Raw genomic sequence first — 18,846 nt, forward strand, 5'->3', positions numbered from 1 at the left:
GCTGTGCCCTTACTGGGTGATCCTGGTTGGGTCACTGCCCCTTTCTGAGCAGGAAACCTGCTGTTAGAGTAGAAGAGGGAGGGAGTCATGGCAGGCTTCCTGGAGAAGGCAGCCTGAAGCTGGCCCTTAAGGCTGAGAAGGTGGCCAGCAGGCAGAGAGACCCCACTCTGTTTTATTTAAAAACATAAAATAGGCTGGGCACGGTGGCTCAGGCCTGTAATCCCAGCACTTTGGGAGGCTGAGGCGGGCGGATCACGAGGTCAGGAGATGGAGACCATCCTGGCCAACATGGTGAAACTCTGTCTCTACTAAAATTAAAAAAAAAAAAATTAGCTGGGCATGGTGGCACACGCCTGTAGTCCCAGCTACTTGGGAGGCTGAGGCAGGGGAATCACTTGAACTCAGGAGGTGGAGGTTGCAGTGAGCTGAGATCGCACCATTGCACTCCAGCCTGGCAACTGAGCGAGATGTCATCTCAAAATAAATTAATCAATAAAATAAAGGCCAGTTGTTGTGGCTCACACCTGTAATCCCATCACTTCGGGAGGCCAAGGCAGATGGATCACCTGAGGTCAGGAGTTTGAGACCAGCCTGGCCAACACGGTGAAACCCCGTCTCTACTAAAAATACAAAATTAGCTGGGTGGGGTGGTGAGTGCCTGTAATCCCACCTACTGAGGAGACTGAAGCAGGAGAATCGTTTGAACCTGGGAAGTGGAGGTTGCAGTGAGCCAAGATCACGCCATCACACTTCAGCCTGGGTGACAAAGCAAGACTCTCTCAAAAAAAGAAAAAATAAATAAAAATAAAATAAAATAAACTGTCCAGGCATGGTGGTTCACGCCTGTAAACCCAGCACTTTGGGAGACTTAGGTGGGCAGATCATATGAAGTCAGGAGTTTGAGACCAGCCTGGCCAATATGGTGAAACTCCATCTCTACTAAAAATACAAAAAAAAAAAAAATTAGCTGGGCATGGTGGCACGAGCCAGTAGTCCCAGCTACTCAGGAGGCTGAGGCAGCAGAATCACTTGAACCTGGGAGGCAGAGGTTGCAGTGAGCTGAGATTGCGCCACTGCAGTCCAGACTGGACAACAGAGCAAGACTCCATCTCAAAACAACAACAGGCCGGGCGTGGTGGCTCATGCCTGTGGTCTCAGCACTTTGGGAGGCTGAGGCGGGTGGATCACGAGGTCAGGAGATCGAGACCACCCTGGCTAACATGGTGAAACCCCGTCTCTACCAAAAATACAAAAAAAAAATTAGCCAGGCATAGTGGTAGGCGCCTGTAGTCCCAGCTATTCGGGAGGCTGAGGCAGAAGAATGGCGTGAATCCGAGAGGCGGAGCTTGCAGTGGGTCGAGATCGTGCCACTGTACTCCAGCCTGGGCAACAGAGTGAGACTCCATCTCAAAATAAAATAAAATGAAGCAAAACAACAACTAAAAACGAACAACAACAACAAAAAACTGAGGCCAGGTGTGTTGGCTCACACCTCTTATTCCCAGCACTTTGGGATGCTGAGGTGAGAGGATCACTTTAGCTCAGAAGTTCGAGCCCAGCCTAGGCAACATAGGGAGACAGACCCTGTTATATTGTAGAGAGACCCCATCTCCATAAAATATAAAAATAAAAATGTTAGATGTGGTGGCATCCCTGCTGTCCCAGCTACTCAGGAGGCTGAGACAGGAGGATCGCTGGAGCCCAGGAGGTCAAGGCTGCAGTGAGCTGTGATCATGCCACTGCACTCCAGCCTGGGTCACAGAGCTAGACCCTATCTCTAAAAAGAAATTAGTAAATAAACCTGGGCACCCCAATCTTTTTTTTTTTTTTGAGGCAGGAGTCTGGCTCTGCCCAGGCTGGAGATGCATGTGGCTTGAATCTCAGCTCACTGCAAGCTCCCACCTCCGGGTTCGCCATTCCTGCCTCAGCCTCCCGAGCTGCTGGGACCCTGGCTCCTCACCTTGCCCGGCTATTTTTTTGCATTTTTTTTTTTTTTTTTTTTTTTTCGAGACGGAGTCTTCCTATCATGAGCTGGAGTGCAGTGGCCAGATCTCAGCTCACGGCAAGCTCCGCCTCCCGGGTTTACACCATTCTCCTGGCTCAGCCTCCCGGTAGCTGAGTTCTGAGGCCTGCCACCTGGCCCGGCTAGTTTTTTGTATTTTTAGTAGAGGCGGGTTTCACCGTGTTAACCAGGATGGTCTCAATCTCCTGACCTTGATCCGCTTCCGTCTTGGCCTCCCAAAAGTGCTGGGATTACAGGCTTGAGCCACTCGCTTGACCCTATTTTTTATATTTTTAGTAGAGCGAGGTTTCACCATGTTAGCCAGGATGGTCTCGATCTCCTGACCTCGTGATCCACTGCGTCTCCCAAAGTGCTGGGATACAGGCTTGAGCCACCGTGCCGACTCCAATTTTTTTAATTTAATTTTTCTTTTTATTTTACTTTTTTTTTTTTTTGAGGCCAGGGGTCTGTCAGGCTGGTGCAGTGGGTATGATCTTGGTTCACTGCAGCCTCAACCTCTGGGGCTCAGGCAATTCTCCACCTAGCCTCCCCAATAGCTGTGACTACAGGCACATGCCTGCGTAGCTAATTTTGTCTTATTTTTTTGGGTAGAAACAGGGTTTCACCATGCTGCTCAGATTGGTCTTGAACTCCTGGACTTAAGACATCCTCATGCCTCAGCCTCCCAAAATGCTGGGATTACAGGTGTGAGCCACTGTGCCCAGCTATTTTATTTTTAAATGAATAAAAGCTGGAGCACCCAACTTCTTTTTTATTTTTATTTATTTTTTTTTTGATTCGGAGTTTTGCTCTGGTTGCCTAGGCTGGAGTGCAATGGTGCAATCTTGGCTCACTGCAACCTCTGCCTCCCGGGTTCAAGTGATTCTCCTGCCTCAGCCTCCTGAGTAGCTGGGATTACAGGCATGCGCCACTACACCCAGCTAATATTTTGTATTTTTAGTAGAGACAAGGTTTCATCATGTTGGCCAGGCTGGTCTTGAATTCCTGACCTCAGGTGATCCACCCGCCTCGGCCTCCCAAAGTGCAGGGATTACAGGCGTGAGCCACCACGCCTGGCCTAGAGCACCCAATTTTTAAATTTAAATTTCCTTTTTTTTTTTTTGAGACAGAGTCTTCCTCTGTCACCCAAGCTGGAATGCAGTGACCTCATCACAGTTCACTATAGCCTTGACCTTCCAAGCTCAAGCAATCCTCCTGCCCCAGCCTCCCAATTAGCTGGGAGTACAGGCATGTGCCACAACACCCAGCTAATTTTGTAGAGGTCGGATCTCCCATGTTGCCCAAGCTGGTCTCCAACTCCTGGGCTCAAGCGATCCTCCCTCTTTGGCCTCCCAAAATGCTGGGATTACAGGTATAAACCATCACACCCCAGCCAGAGGGCCCCCAGTTGTTGCTGTGTGACCACAGGCTGATGGTGTCCTCTCTGGGCCTCAGGTGATAAATGCTGAGGAGGGAGGTGGGGCCCAGGAATTCAGACTTTCAGACAGCCTTTGGACTTGGGCCTTGGGGACATTCCAGGGGACACTTTACTAGGCAGGGGCAGTGTGAGACAGGAGGCGGGGCTGCCACCTCTGGGGCCCTGAGCCCAGAGTCCTTCCCACCACATTTGGGGACTTGAGCACTTCACCAGTCCTGACTCAGTTTCCTAGTCTGTGAATGGGGGTGTGTCTCCTGGAATGTTGCACCCCCTCAATCATTCACTCACTCATTCATTATCCTCTCATAAGCACCTACTGTGTTCAGGGTGCTGAACTGTGCCCATCCTCCTGGAGCTAACTCAAGTCTAGGAGGGAAGCTTTGTCTCAGGTCCTTCGTCTAAAAAATGGAGCTTGAGGACGGGCATGGTGGCTCATGCCTGTAATCCCAGGACTTTGGGAGGCTGAGGTGGGAGGATCACTTGAGTCCCCAGGAGCTGGAGACCAGCCCAGGCAACATGGTGAGAAGCCCAACCTCTACAGATAATTTAAAAACTAGCCAGGCACGGAAGTGTGTGCCTACAGTCCCAGCTACTTGTGAGGGCTTTGAGCCCAGGAGGTCGAGGCTGCAGTGAGCTGTGACCGCACTCCAGCCTGGGCATCAGAGCAAGACCTGGTATCAAAAAAAAAAAAAAAAAAAAAGTAATAAAAAGGAGGCTGGATTCCCTCTTGGCAGGGTAGGGAGGGGGCTTCAGTGCCCAGGGCAAGGTGGCTGGGCGGTGGTTTTGCGGGAGGGCCAAGGAGGGGTCCCTGGGTCTGGGCTGTAAGAGTCGGTTGCCTGGAGGCCTTGCAGGGTGGGGGCGTCAACAAAGCAAAGGCTTGGAGGGGAAAAAACAAAAGCCCCAGCCAGGCAGGTGGAGTCCCCTTGGCTGAGTTCAACCGAGGGTTCTCTGGGGAATGCGTGCATACCCAAGTGACAGCTCCGAAAACTCCCTTCCAGGGCAAAGTTCCCAAGCGCAGAAGAGAACCTGTTCACTTCTCCCCTGCTCAGCCCGCCCCCTGGCCAGCCAGTTCTACTTCCTCTTTTCCTGCTCCGCTGCTTGCTTTCTCTCTTCAGCTCCTCCCTGCCCCTCACCCCAGGCTGCTTGGCCACCTCCAACCTGCCATCTGAGGACATCCAGGCAGTCACTCATTCAACAGCGAGGAGCCCTGGGGTGGGTGTGGTGGGAAGGAGTGGGGGTGATGGAGACCCTGGGAGGGCTCGCAGCCTGGTGGGTGAGGCCCAGTTCTAAATGCCAGCTGCAAGCCTTGGCCTGAGGTAGGGAGGAAGGCATGGTTGCAGAGGCTAAAAGGTTTCCCTAAAGACGGACTTTCTGGGATGGGACTTGAAGGGTGCATAGGAGAGCACCAAGAAGTGGCCGCTGCAGACAGAGGGAACCACAAGCCAGGAGGACAGGCCAGGAAGGCTGCAGCCTGGGGTGGGGTGGGGCTGGAGCTCCTGTCTCTTGGCCAGCTGAGTAGAGGCCCAGTGGCAGCACAGGTCCTGCCTGGGGATCAGGTCTGCTCTGCACCCTACCTTGTTGCCTGGAGCCGCCCACCCAACAGCCTCCCATCCTTGCTCTGCAGATCCGGTCCCATCCCCACCTCCCACAGCACTCCACCCAGTTCAACCTTTGAGGAACCCCCAGAACCAGCCCTCATCAACAGGCAGCAAAAAGGTCCCCCCCGCCCATCACCCCACAACGCCGGCCCGGTGAACTGTAGGGTTGGCAGGTCCTGAGGCAGCTGGCAAGACGCCTGCAGCTGAAAGATACAAGGCCAGGCACAGGACAGTCCCATCCCCAGGCGGCAGGGAGTATACAGGCTGGGAAAGTTTGCCCTTGCGTGGGGTGGTGATGGAGGAGGCCTAGCAAGCCTTCTGGACTGTGAACCTGTGTCTGCCACTGTGTGCTGGGTGGTGGTCATCTTTCCCACCAGGCTGTGGCCTCTGCAATCTTCGAGGGAGGAGTGGGTCCCACTGACTGAGCACAGCCTTGTACCGTGAACTGGAACAAGGCCACAGGTTCCACGTCCTTATATGGACTCATCTTTGCCTGTTGCAACACACACTCAATGAACACCTACTACGTGCTGCAAAGCCCCCTGAAGGCCTGACGTGCCCCCACCTCACCACCCTTCCTGTTTTTGTGTAAAAATCCAGCTTCTTGTCACCACCTCCAAGGAGGGGGAGGAGGAGAAGGGCATGTTCCTCTAGGTTGAGCTGAATGCCCCTCTGTGGTCCCACGCCACTGAGCCACTGATCACTGCATGTCCACCAGCTGGGTACATACAGTCTCTGATTCCCAGAGCAGAACGACCCTAGCCACCCGGGTCTTGTGTGCTACTGAGTGGACAGACCCGAGGCAAGAAAGGGTGACAAGGAGAGGGTCTTCCCAGGCTGGCTTTGAGCTCCTACCCCGCCCCGCCCCCAATCCTCTCTGGCACATGGAGTCTTGGTCCCCAGAGTCCCCCCGCGGCCTCCAGATGGTCTGGGAGGGCAGTTCAGCTGTGGCTGCGCATAGCAGACATACAATGAACGGTGGGCGCAGACCCAGGCTGTGTAGACCCAGCCCCCACACCCCGCAGTGCCTGGAGCTGCCTGGGTCACCCACTAACGCCCCAGGCCTGGTCTTGGCTGGGCGTGACCACGTTACCCTCAGAAGCAGCAGCTCCTGGGGAAACTTTCCCTGCCCTGTAGAGCCCACCTTCCCAGGGCCGTGGTTGGGTGGGTTTGCAGCTTTCATCACAGGCCACCTCAAGCCACTGGACCGCGGGCGCCTGCCCTGTCCTGGGCAGTGTGGTCCTGCGACTTCTAAGTGGCCGCGAGCCCCCTGACTCCCCCAACACCACACTCTACCTCTCAAGCCCAAGTCTCTCCCTAGTGACCCACCCAGCCCATTTAGCTAGCTGAGCCCGACAGCCAGAGGTCCCGAGACCTGCTTTCAGGGCAGTTGCTCTGAAGTCGGCAAGGGGGAGTGACTGCCTGGCCACTCCATGCCCTCCAAGGGCTCCTTCTGCAGGAGCGCACAGCACCCAGGACCCTGGCACCCGTGCAGACCCTGGCCCACCCCACCTGGGCGCTCAGTGCCCAAGAGACGTCCACACCTAGAATGTCCCGCGGTGGGTGGGGGGCCCGAGAGACGGGCAGGCCGGGGACAGGCCTGGCCATGCGGGGCCGAACCGGGCACTGCCCAGCGTGGGGTGCGGGGGCCACCGCGCGCGCCCCCAGCCCCCGGGCCCAGCACCCCAAGGCGGCCAACGCCAAAACTCTCCCTCCTCCTCTTCCTCAATCTCGCTCTCGCTCTTTTTTTTTTTTCGCAAAAGGAGGGGAGAGGGGGTAAAAAAATGCTGCACTGTGCGGCGAGGCCGGTGAGTGAGCGGCGCGGGGCCAATCAGCGCGCGCCGTTCCGAAAGTTGCCTTTTATGGCTCGAGCGGCCGCGGCGGCGCCCTATAAAACCCGGCGGCGCGACGCGCCTCCACCGCCGAGACCGCGTCCGCCCCGCGAGCACAGAGCCTCGCCTTTGCCGCTCCGCCGCCCGTTCACACCCGCCGCCAGGTAAGCCCGGCCAGCCGACCCTGGTAGGCGGCTCCCGGCTCGGCCGCCTAAGGCCGCGGCCCCTTCGCCTGTGCAGAGCCGCCTGCGCCGCAGCGGGGGTCGCATGTGGGGACTGGACTGCAGTGGGGGACGCGGGAGAAGCCCCTGGGCCTCCAGAGATGTGGGGACACCCCGCTCCAGTTTGGAGGCGCGGGGCCCTGCTCGGGAGGCGCGCTCTGGGGGTGCCGCTCTCGGGATGGGGGCAGCCGGCGGGGTCTTTGTCCGAGCCGGCTTCTTGCCAGTGGGGACTGCAGGGTGGGCGCGGCGGAGCCCCCCCGCCAGGCTCGTTGGGGGGGCTGGGGCGCCATTGCGCGTGCGTCCTGGGGCTTGGGGCGCTAACTGTGCGTGCGCGCTGGGAATCGGCGCTAATTGCGCGTGCGCGCTGGGACTCAAGGCGCTAACTGCGCGTGCGTTCTGGGGCCCGGGTGTCGCGGCCTGGGCTGGGGCAAGGGCTGGCCCCGCCGGAAGGGGTGGGGTCGCGGAGGCTCCAGGGCGCTTGCGCGCACTTCCTGCCCGCGCCGCCGGCCGCCTGAGGGTGTGGCCGCCGCGCGCGCGCGCGCGCGCCGACCCGGCGCTATTTGAACGGAGCGGAGGCGGGGCCGGCTCCCGGTTGGGAGGGGGTGGGGGCCTGGCTTCCTGCCGCGCGCGGTGGGGACGCCTCCGACCAGTGTTTGCCTTTTATGGTAATAACGCGGCCGGCCCGGCTTCCTTTGTCCCCAATCTGGGCGCGCGCCTGCGCCCCCTGGCGGCCTAAGGCCTCGGCGCGCCGGAAGTGGGCAGGGCGGGGGCCACCTCGGCTCACAGCGCGCCCGGCTTTCCCGCAGCTCGCCATGGATGATGATATCGCCGCGCTCGTTGTCGACAACGGCTCCGGCATGTGCAAGGCCGGCTTCGCGGGCGACGATGCACCCCGGGCCGTCTTCCCCTCCATCGTGGGGCGCCCCAGGCACCAGGTAGGGGAGCTGGGTGGGTGGGGCGGCCCCGGGAGCGGGCGGGAGGCGAGGGCGCTTTCTCTGCACGGGGGTCTCCCGGTTTCTGGGGTGGGGGCCGCGCCCGTGCTTAGGGCGCCTTGTTTTTTTCTTCCTAGGGCGTGATGGTGGGCATGGGTCAGAAGGATTCATATGTGGGCGACGAGGCCCAAAGCAAGAGAGGCATTCTCACCCTGAAGTACCCCATCGAGCACGGCATCGTCACCAACTGGGACGACATGGAGAAGATCTGGCACCACACCTTCTACAATGAGCTGCGTGTGGCTCCTGAGGAGCACCCCGTGCTGCTGACCGAGGCCCCCCTGAACCCCAAGGCCAACCGCGAGAAGATGACCCAGGTAAGTGGCCCGCTACCTCTTGTGGTGGCCACCGCCCTCCTTCCTGGTCTCCCGGAGCTGCGCCCTTTCTCACTGGTTCTCTCTTCTGCCGTTCTCCGTAGGACTCTCTTCTCTGACCTGAGTCTCCTTTGGAACTCTGCAGGTTCTATTTGCTTTTTCCCAGATGAGCTCTTTTTCTGGTGTTTGCCTCTCTGACTAGGTGTCTAAAACAGACAGTGCTGTGGGTGTAGGTACTAACACTGGCTCGTGTGACAAGCCCATGAGGCTGGTGTAAAGCGGCCTTGGAGTGTGTATTCAGTAGGTGCACAGTAGGTCTGAACAGAATCCCCATCCCAAGATCCCAGCACACTTAGCAGTGTTCTTTGCACTTCTTGCATGTCCCCCATCTGGCCTGGCTGTCCCAGTAGCTTCCTGAGTGTGACATGGTGCATTTCTTCCTTACAGATCATGTTTGAGACTTTCAACACCCCAGCCATGTACGTGGCCATCCAGGCTGTGCTGTCCCTGTACGCCTCTGGCCGTACCACTGGCATCGTGATGGACTCCGGTGACGGGGTCACCCACACTGTGCCCATCTACGAGGGGTATGCCCTCCCCCATGCCATCCTGCGTCTGGACCTGGCTGGCCGGGACCTGACTGACTACCTCATGAAGATCCTCACTGAGCGCGGCTACAGCTTCACCACCACGGCCGAGCGGGAAATCGTGCGTGACATTAAGGAGAAGCTGTGCTATGTCGCCCTGGACTTCGAGCAGGAGATGGCCACAGCGGCCTCCAGCTCCTCCCTAGAGAAGAGCTACGAGCTGCCCGATGGCCAGGTCATCACCATTGGCAACGAGCGGTTCCGCTGCCCTGAGGCTCTCTTCCAACCTTCCTTCCTGGGTGAGTGGACACCCGCCTCCCGGCCCTGCCTGACCTGAGGGTCACCCTTGGGGCTGTGCTGTGGAAGCTAAGTCCGCCCTCATTTCCTCCTCAGGCATGGAGTCCTGTGGCATCCACGAAACTACCTTCAACTCCATCATGAAGTGTGACGTGGACATCCGTAAAGACCTGTACGCCAACACAGTGCTGTCTGGTGGCACCACCATGTACCCTGGCATTGCTGACAGGATGCAGAAGGAGATTACTGCCCTGGCGCCCAGCACGATGAAGATCAAGGTGGGTGTCCTTCCACCCTGAGCTGACCTGGGCAGGTGGGCCGTGGGGCCCTGTGGTGTGTGGGGAGCTGTCACATCCGGGGTTCTCACTGCCTGTTTGTTCCCTTACCTCCTCAGATCATTGCTCCTCCTGAGCGCAAGTACTCTGTGTGGATCGGCGGCTCCATCCTGGCCTCGCTGTCCACCTTCCAGCAGATGTGGATCAGCAAGCAGGAGTATGACGAGTCAGGCCCCTCCATTGTCCACCGCAAATGCTTCTAGGTGGACTGTGACTTAGTTGCGTTACACCCTTTCTTGACAAAACCTAACTTCGCAGAAAACAAGATGAGATTGGCATGGCTTTATTTGTTTTTTTTTGTTTTGTTTTGGTTTTTTTTTTTGGCTTGACTCAGGATTTAAAAACTGGAACGGTGAAGGTGACAGCAGTCGGTTGGAGCGAGCATCCCCCAAAGTTCTACAATGTGGCCGAGGACTTTGATTGTACATTGTTCTTTTTTTTAATAGTCATTCCAAATATGAGATGCATTGTTACAGGAAGTCCCTTGCCCTCCTAAAAGCCACCCCACTTCTCTCTAAGGAGAATGGCCCAGTCCTCTCCCGAGTCCACACAGGGGAGGTGATAGCATTGCTTTCGTGTAAATTATGTAATGCAAAATTTTTTTAATCTTCGCCTTAATACTTTTTTATTTTGTTTTATTTTGAATAATGAGCCTTCATGCCCCCCCTTTTTGTCCCCCAACTTGAGATGTCTGAAGGCTTTTGGTCTCCCTGGGAGTGGGTGGAGGCAGCCAGGGCTTACCTGTACACTGACTTGAGACCAGTTGAATAAAAGTGCACACCTTACAAATGAGGCCAAGAGTGACTTTGTGGCGTGACTGGGTTGTGGGCAGCGGAGGGTGATCCCTGAAGGGTGGGGCGGTGGGGGCCAACTTGTCCTTACCTAGAGTGGAGGTGGGCCAAGGTCCCTTCCGCCTTGACATTGAGCAGCCTTAGAGGGTGGGGGAAGATTCAGGATTCAGGTCTCTGTTTCTGCTTACTGGGGAGTTCCTGGCCTGGCCCTTCCACCCATTCCCAGGTACCCTAGTTTCTCTGGTACTCAGTGCATATGCTTGAGGTGGAAATGGTTTGAGGTGGAAAACGCTGTTTTGGGGTGTCTGGTGGCCCAGGTGCCATTCCTCATTGGGGTTGGTTGGCACCTGGATTTCCTGGGAGTGGAACTTGCTGAGGGTCAACTTTTAGCATGGTGTTCCCTTGAGTGGGGGTGTAGTGGGTGTTCGTAGCTGCCACACCTTTGCCTTCACCATATGGAGTGGTGGCTGTCAGGGTCACCTTTGAGGGTCAGCCTGGCCCAGGCTCCCATAGGCTGAGGAAAGGCTGGGATTCCTGCCTATTCATCCAGACTGGGGAACCTGGAATCACAGTCAGTTGGGGTGGGGGATCCATGGGGCCATATCTGGTCTGCAGACAGCTCTGGTTAGCTGTGGGCTGAGGTCTGGATTCTGCCTTGTGACTGGAGACGGTGCCATCCCGTGGCCTCTCGGCCAGTTTCTTTGTGATCTACAGAGAGAGACATCCAGACTCCTGGACAGCAGGGCCTGCCTGGCACTGCAGGCAGATTCTTTTTTTATTCTTTTTTTTTTTTTTGAGACGGAGTCTCGCTCTGTCGCCCAGGCTGGAGTGTGGTGGCCGGATCTCAGCTCACTGCAAGCTCCGCCTCCCGGGTTCACACCATTCTCCTGCCTCAGCCTCCCGAGTAGCTGGGACTACAGGCGCCCGCCACCTCGCCCGGCTAGTTTGTTTTTGTATTTTTTAGTAGAGACGGGGTTTCACCGTGTTAGCCAGGATGGTCTCGATCTCCTGACCTCGTGATCCACCCGTCTCGGCCTCCCAGAGTGCTGGGATTACAGGCTTGAGCCACCGCGCCCGGCCTCTTTTTTTATTCTTGAGCCGGGGTGTTGTGTTGCCCAGGCTGGAGTGCAATGGCACAACCATGGCTCACTGCAGCCTCAACTTTCTGGGCTCGAGCAATTCTCCTGCCTCAGCCTCCCAAGTAGCTGAAACTACACAGGCACGCCCCAGCATGCCCAGCTAGTTGCAGGTCAGATTCTCATTGTTCTGCAGGGCCCTGAGTTAAATACTCTTGCAGGAAGAAACCAAGCCTGGCCTCCCTTCCCTCTGCTAGAAGCTGTGATTGACACAAGCAGAGAATGAACAAAAGGGTGAGGATCCCTTGCAGGGATGCCGTTTACCCAAAACACCACCTGGTACATAGCAGTTCTGGAAATGATTCGGTCCTCCCAGGAGGCCTAGGACTGCCTCACCTGTGTATAGTGGCTGCTGGCAGAGAGGAAGGTGGTCCCCTTCCTCCTGGGTCCCCTGAAGGACTGTCTGGGGCAGTTCCAGCTCTTTTGGTCTGATTTCTGCAGTGGTGAGCCCTGGGCCACCTTGGGCCACTTAAGCACCCATTCATTGAGTGACCACTATATGGCGGGCCCGAGGCTGCTGAGATGACCTGGGCAAGGACCCTGCCCTGGAGGAGCTGTCAGTCTGGAAATGAGGACTTCCTTCATTCGCTTATTCGTCCATCCATCCAATCACTGTTTGTGCCAGGTACTGCAGGTATAGAGGAGAACCAACCAGATGTGTTCCCTGTTCTCACCAGGCACCCAGTTTAATGGGGAAGACATCACAAGCACGAAGGCAAATGAATGTACAATGACATGCTGTGATCATGGGAAGAAAGAGCAGAGGCTTTGATGAACACGAGCATCAGGTGATGTTCATTATGTCATTGTGGTGGTGGTCTCCCGGGTGTAGACATACTTCAAAACTTACCTAATTGGGCCTGCCGTGATGACGCATGCCTGTAATCCCAGCACTTTGGGAAGCTGAGGTGGGAGGATCGCTTGAGCCCAGCAGCTCAAGGCTGCAGTGAGCTATGATTGCACCACTGCACTGCAGCCTGGGTGACAGAACAAGACCCTGACTCTAAAAACTAAAATAGACCAGGCAGGCGTGGTGGCTCGCACCTGTAATCGCAGCACTTTGGGAGACTGAGGCAGGTGGGTCATTTGAGCCCAAATGCAGCCTAGGCAGCATAGTGAGATCTTGTCTCAATTTTTTTCTTTTTTTCTTTTTTTTTTTTTTTGTGATGAAGTCTCTTTCTGTCACCCAGGCTGGAGTGCAGTGGCGTGATCTTGGCTCATTGCAACCTTTGCCTCCTGGGTTCAAGCAATTCTTCTGCCTCAGTCTCCTGAGTAGCTGGGATTACAGGCATGTGCCACAACCCCTGGTTAGTTTTTGTATTTTTCACAGAGACAGGGTTTCGCCATGTTGACCATGCTGGTCTTAAACTCCTGACCTCAGGTGATCCACCTCCTTGGCCTCCCAAAATGCTGGGATTACAGGTGTGAGCCACCACGCCCGGCGGCTGTGCACTCCTTATGAGCATCTAATGCCTGATGACCTGTCACTGTCTCCCATCACCCCGAGATGGGACTATCTAGTTGCAGGGAAAGAAGCTCAGGGCTCTCATTGATTCAATATCATGTTGAATTGTGGAATTAGTTGACCATATACTACAACGTAATAATGGTAGGTAGAGAGTGCAATAAGCATAATGTGCTTGAATCATCCAAAAACCATCCACCCGCCCCCATTCATGGAAAAATTATCTTCCACGAAACTGGTCCCTGGTGACAAAAAGACTGGAGGCTGCTGACATTGGTGACGCACAGCTGGGACAGCTTCACCCATAGGTTGACCAGCGACTTCAGCAGCTCCTGTTCCTTTTCAAGAAAGTCCCAGCCTTAATTTTGGGCATGGCTGCACAAGCCTCTGCTGCCGCCACCTACTCCAAAAGAAAGGAAGAGGGCCAGAAATACAGATTTTAAAAAGCAAAGGGAGACCAGCCTGACCAACACAGCGAAACCTCATCTCTACTAAAAATACAAAAATTAGCCGGGCAGGGTGGCGTGCACCTGTAATCCCAGCTATTCGGGAAGCTGAGGCAGAAGAATCACTTGAATCTGGGAGGCAGAGGTTACAGCAAGCCAAGATTGCGCCACCGCACTCCAGCCTGGGAGACACAGTGAGACTCCATCCCCCCGTGGAAACAGCAAAGGAGCCAGGTGCAGTGTCTCATGCCTGTCATCCCAGTACTTTGGGAGACCAAGGCAGTCGGATCATGTGAGGTCAGGAGTCGAGACCAGTCTGGCTAACATAGTGAAACCCCATCTCTACTGAAAATACAGAAAATTTTCTGGGCATGGTGGCACGCACCTGTAATCCCAGCTACTCAGGAGGCTGAGGCGGAAGAATCACTTGAACTTGGGAGGTGGAGGTTGCAGTGAGCTGAGATCGCACCACTGCACTCTAGCCTGGGCAACAGTGCGAGACTCCATTTAAAAAAAAAAAAAAAGAGCAAAAGATCATTGAACATGGGCAGACTTGGGGGTAGGGAGAGACAGGGAGAGAGGAGCTGTCACTCTTTTTCTTTTCTTGTTTTATTTTTTGTTGAGATGGGGTCTTGCTATATTGCCCAGGCTGGTTGTGAACTCCTGGCCTCAAGTCATCCACTTGCCTTGGCTCCCCGAAGTGCTGGGTTTGCAGGCATGAGTGATCACGTCCAGCCTATTTCATTTTTTACAATCAGAGTCTCAGTCTGTCACCCAGGCTGGAGTGCAGTGCTGTGATCATAGTTCACTGTAACCTCCAACTCCTGGACTCATGCAATACTCCCGCCTCGGCCTCCCATGTAGCTGGGACTACAGATGTGTACCACCGTGCCTGGCTAATTGAGCCATCACTCTTGAGTAGGCTTCCCCAGAGGGCTTCCTGGAGGAAGAATGCTTGAGCTGCCTCCGGAGGCCAGAGGAGTCCCCTGGGGAGGTGGTGTGGCGTGTGCGTCTCAGAGGCATGGATTGATTGGTTACAGAGGCCCAAAGAGGAGATACAACCTCCAAGACAGAATGGAGCATTGGTTGAATGTCAGACACGTTGTCTATGTGGCTTTGGGAAGTCACATCACTGCCCATGTCCCCATTTGAGAAATGGGCATATCAGTAACAACTGGAGGGGTGACTGTAGCAGGTGCACTGCGCCAGTCCTTTTTATTTTATTTATTTATTTATTTATTTTATTTTTTTGAGAGGGAGTCTCGCGACTGTCGCCCAGGCTGGAGTGCAGCGGCTCGATCTCAGCTCACTGTAAGCCCCACCCCAGGTTTACGCCATTCTCCTGCCTCAGCCTCCCTATAGCTGGGACTACAGGCCCCACTCCTCACCGGCTATTTTTTGTATTTTAGCAGAGACAAGCCCTCACCCGCAGCCAGGATGACCGGATCTCCTGATCTTGATCTCGGCCTGCCTCGGCCTCCCAAAGTGCTGGATTACAGGCTTGAGCCACTGCCTCGGCTATTTTTTTTGAGACTGAGTCTGGCTCTGTCAGCTTCAGGGCTGGAGTGCAGTGCCTGATCTCAGTCACCGTGCTCCGGCCCCGGGTTCACTTATTCTCCTGCCCCAGCCTCCCGGAGATGCTGGGACCAGGCTACCACACTCTCACCTCGCTAGTTTTTTTTTTTTTGTATTTTTAGTAGAGGATGGGTTTCCACTGTGGTTAGCCAGGATAGTCTCGACCTCTGCTGACCTCATGATCCGCCTCGCCTCGCCTCCCAAAGTGCTGATTACAGGCTTGGCTCACGCCTCAGCCCCTTTTCTTTTATTTTATTCTTCTCTTGTCATTTTTTTGAGACAGAGTCTCGGCCTGTCACTTCAGGCAGGAGCAAGCGGTGGTGTGATCTTGGCTCACTGCAACCTCTGCCTCTGAGGTTTAAGCAATTCTCCTGTCTCATCCTCCCTCTGTAGCTAGGGACTACAGGCACCGCCACCACCAGCTTAATTTTTGTACTTTTAGTAGAGATGGGGTTTCACCATGTTGGCCAGGTTGGTCTTGAACTACTAACCTCAGGATCCACCACTGCCTCTCCCAAGCAAAGTTCTGGGATTACAGGCGGAGCCACTGTGCCCAGCTATTTTATGTTTATTTTTAGGAGATGGATCTCGCTCTCTGTTGCCTGCGCTTTAGTGTAGACAGTGGATCAAGCCACTGCAGCCTTGAACTCCTGGCCTCAAGCCATCTCTTCGCATCTGTTGGTCTCCTAGAGGTGGATTACGGCATAGCCAGTGCACCTGGCCAACGCTTTCCTTTTTTTCTAAGACAGAGTCTTGCTCTGCCCAGGCTGGAGTGTAGTGGCACGCATGTCAAGCCACTGCAAGCTTCACTCCTCCTGGGTTCACGCCCATTCTCCTTGCCTCAGTCTCCTGAACAGCTGGGACTACAGGTGGTGCCTCACACACCTGGATAATTTTTTTGTATTTTTAGTAGAGACTGCCACCGTGAAAGAAGGATGGTCTCTATCTCCTGGGCCTCATGATAGTTTCACTACCTCCTAAAGTGCCGGGACAGGAGGCATGAGCCACGCCGAGTGCCCACTCTGGCTATCTTGGAAAAATTCTTTTGGTCAAGCTGTGGCTCAAGCCTGTAATCCCAGCACTTTGGGAGGTGAGACGGTGATCAAGGTCAGAGATCGACCATCCTGGCTAAATACAGGAAACCCCAACTCTACTAAAAAAATACAAAACTAGCCAGGTGAGGTAGAAGGATGCCTGTAGTCCCAGCCACTGGCTTATAGAATGGCATAAACCTGGGAGGCAGAGCTTGCAGTGAGCTGATCCGCCACTGCACTCCAGCCTGAGCGAGAGCGCAGACTTCTGCCTCAAAAAAAATTTTTGCAGAGATGGAGGTCTCGCCATATTGCCTGGGTTGAGCCTGAAACTCCTGGCCTCAAGCAATCCTCCTGCTCACCTTCAGTACTGGGATTACAGGCGAGCCACCTGTAATTAAATGCAACATTTAATCAAATATGGCTATTTCTGCTACTTAAATATTTAATCAATTAAAAATGCGGGCCGGGCTGTGGCTCAAGCCTGTAATCCCAGCACTTTGGGAGGCCGAGGCGTGGTGGATCACAGGTCAGGAGATCGGCACCATCCGGCCAACATGGTGAAAACCCTGGCTCTACTGGGTAAATACAAAACTAGTCAAGCAAGGCGCATGCCTGTAGTCCCAGCTACCGGAGCTATGCGGAGAATGGCGTGGAACCTGGGAGGCGGAGCTTTGCAGTGAGCCGGAGACGCCACCACTCCAGCCTGGTGAGCGCAGATCTGGCCTCAAAAAAAAAAAAAAAAAAAAGCATATTTAATTACTTCATGCGATGGCGCACTTTGATCTTAGCCAAAACGCTTGAATGGTGATAACTATCCACAGATAATACCATCTAGGAATATTCGGCGACAATGGCAGAGGATGCACGAATGGTGACATGGTCTAGGAAGGGCTTGCAGAAGGGATGTGGAGGAAGATGAAGAGAAATTAGCCTTGGCCGGGCGCCGGGTGGTCACGAGCAATACGTAACTGAATCCAAAGTACACCAAGTTTCACTGTGTTAGCTACAGGATGGCCCCATCTCCTGACCTCGTGGATCCGGGCCTGCCTCCGGGCCTCCCCAAAGTGTTGGGATTATATTTTGAGCCACTCAAGGGCCTCGGCTATTTTTTTTTTTTTTTTTTTTTTTTTGAGACTGAGTCTGGCTCTGTCGCTTCAGGCTGGAGTGCAGTGGCTGGATCTCAGCTCACTGTGTGCCCTCCCTGGTTCACGCCATTCTCCTGCCTCAGCCTCCCGGAGATGCTGGGGACTACAGGTCAGCCACTTCGGGCCTCCGGCTAGTTTTTTTTTTTTTGTATTTTTAGTAGAGATGGGGTTTCAATGTGTTAGCCAGGATAGTCTCTGATCTCCCCTGACCTCTGATCCTCTCGCTTCGCCTCCCAAAGTGCTGGATTACAGGTTGGAGCCACCGCCACCGCCCCTTTATTTTTATTCTTCTTGTCATTTTTTTGAGACAGAGTCTCGCTCTGTCGCCCAGGCAGGAGTGCGGTGGTGTGATCTTGGCTCACTGCAACCTCTGCCTCTGAGGTTTAAGCAATTCTCCTGTCTCATCCTCCCTCGTAGCTAGGACTACAGGCACCGTCACCACGCCCAGCTAATTTTTTTTGTACTTTTAGTAGAGATGGGGTTTCACCATGTTGGCCAGGCTGGTCTTGAACTACTAACCTCAGGTGATCCACCCGCCTCGGCCTCCCAAAGTTCTGGGATTACAGGCGTGAGCCACTGTGCCCAGCTATTTTATGTTTATTTTTAGAGATGGGATCTCGTTCTGTTGCCCAGGCTTAGTGCATTGGTGTGATCGTCGCTCACTGCAGCCTTGAACTCCTGGCCTCAAGCGATCCTTTCATCTGTTGGTCTCCTAGAGGGGTGGGATTACCAGCATAAGCCAGTGCACCTGGCCAACGCTTTCCTTTTTTTTTTTTTTTTTTTAAAAAAAAGGTTTTCCCCTTCGCCCAGGCTGGAGTGCAGTGGCACGATGTCGGCTCACTGCAAGCTTCACCTCCTGGGTTCACGCCATTCTCCTGCCTCAGTCTCCTGAACAGCTGGGACTACAGGTGCCTGCCACCACACCTGGATAATTTTTTTGTATTTTTAGTAGAGACGGGGTTTTACCGTGTTAGCCAAGATGGTCTCTATCTCCTGGCCTCATGATAAGCCCACCTCGGCCTCCTAAAGTGCTGGGATTACAGGCATGAGCCACCGCGCCTGGCCTTACCTGGCTAATTTTTAAAAATTTTTTGGCCGGGCACGGTGGCTCAAGCCTGTAATCCCAGCACTTTGGGAGGCCGAGACGGGTGGATCACAAGGTCAGGAGATCGAGACCATCCTGGCTAACACAGTGAAACCCCAACTCTACTAAAAAATACAAAAAACTAGCCGGGTGAGGTAGCGGGCGTCTGTAGTCCCAGCTACTCGGGAGGCTGAGGCAGGAGAATGGCATAAACCTGGGAGGCAGAGCTTGCAGTGAGCTGAGATCCGGCCACTGCACTCCAGCCTGAGCGAGAGAGCGAGACTTCGTCTCAAAAAAAAAAAAAAAAATTTTTTTTGTAGAGATGGAGGTCTCGCTATATTGCCTGGGCTGGTCTGAAACTCCTGGCCTCAAGCAATCCTCCTGCCTCCACCTTCCAAAGTACTGGGATTACAGGTATGAGCCACCTGTAATTAAATGCAAATATTTAATCAAATATGGCTATTTCATTACTTAAATATTTAATTAATTAAAAATGCGGGCCGGGCGCGGTGGCTCAAGCCTGTAATCCCAGCACTTTGGGAGGCCGAGGCGGG

General features: G+C 54.6%; 1 protein-coding gene across 1 annotated transcript; it reads left to right on the top strand.

Moving 5' to 3' along the window:
- The first annotated feature begins 6,688 nt into the window (after positions 1-6,688).
- On the top strand, positions 6,689-10,408 carry ACTB (actin beta). The gene is made up of 6 exons (XM_003895688.4): positions 6,689-7,034; positions 7,898-8,026; positions 8,161-8,400; positions 8,845-9,283; positions 9,378-9,559; positions 9,676-10,408. Exons 2-6 carry the CDS (start codon positions 7,904-7,906, stop codon positions 9,817-9,819), a joined length of 1,128 nt encoding a protein of 375 aa, XP_003895737.1. The 5' UTR covers positions 6,689-7,034; positions 7,898-7,903; the 3' UTR covers positions 9,820-10,408.
- The last annotated feature ends 8,438 nt before the right edge of the window (positions 10,409-18,846 follow it).

This window comes from Papio anubis, chromosome 4 (assembly GCF_008728515.1).
Source record: "Papio anubis isolate 15944 chromosome 4, Panubis1.0, whole genome shotgun sequence".
In the NCBI taxonomy this organism is placed as follows: Eukaryota; Metazoa; Chordata; class Mammalia; order Primates; family Cercopithecidae; genus Papio; species Papio anubis.

Excerpts from the sequence above, each read along its gene's own strand:
- ACTB (XM_003895688.4), top strand. The coding sequence starts at position 7,904 with ATGGATGATGATATCGCCGCGCTCGTTGTCGACAACGGCTCCGGCATG. Across the intron at positions 8,027-8,160 it reads TGGGGCGCCCCAGGCACCAG|GGCGTGATGGTGGGCATGGG; the intron begins GTAGGGGAGCTG and ends TTTTCTTCCTAG. Across the intron at positions 9,284-9,377 it reads CTTCCAACCTTCCTTCCTGG|GCATGGAGTCCTGTGGCATC; the intron begins GTGAGTGGACAC and ends TTTCCTCCTCAG.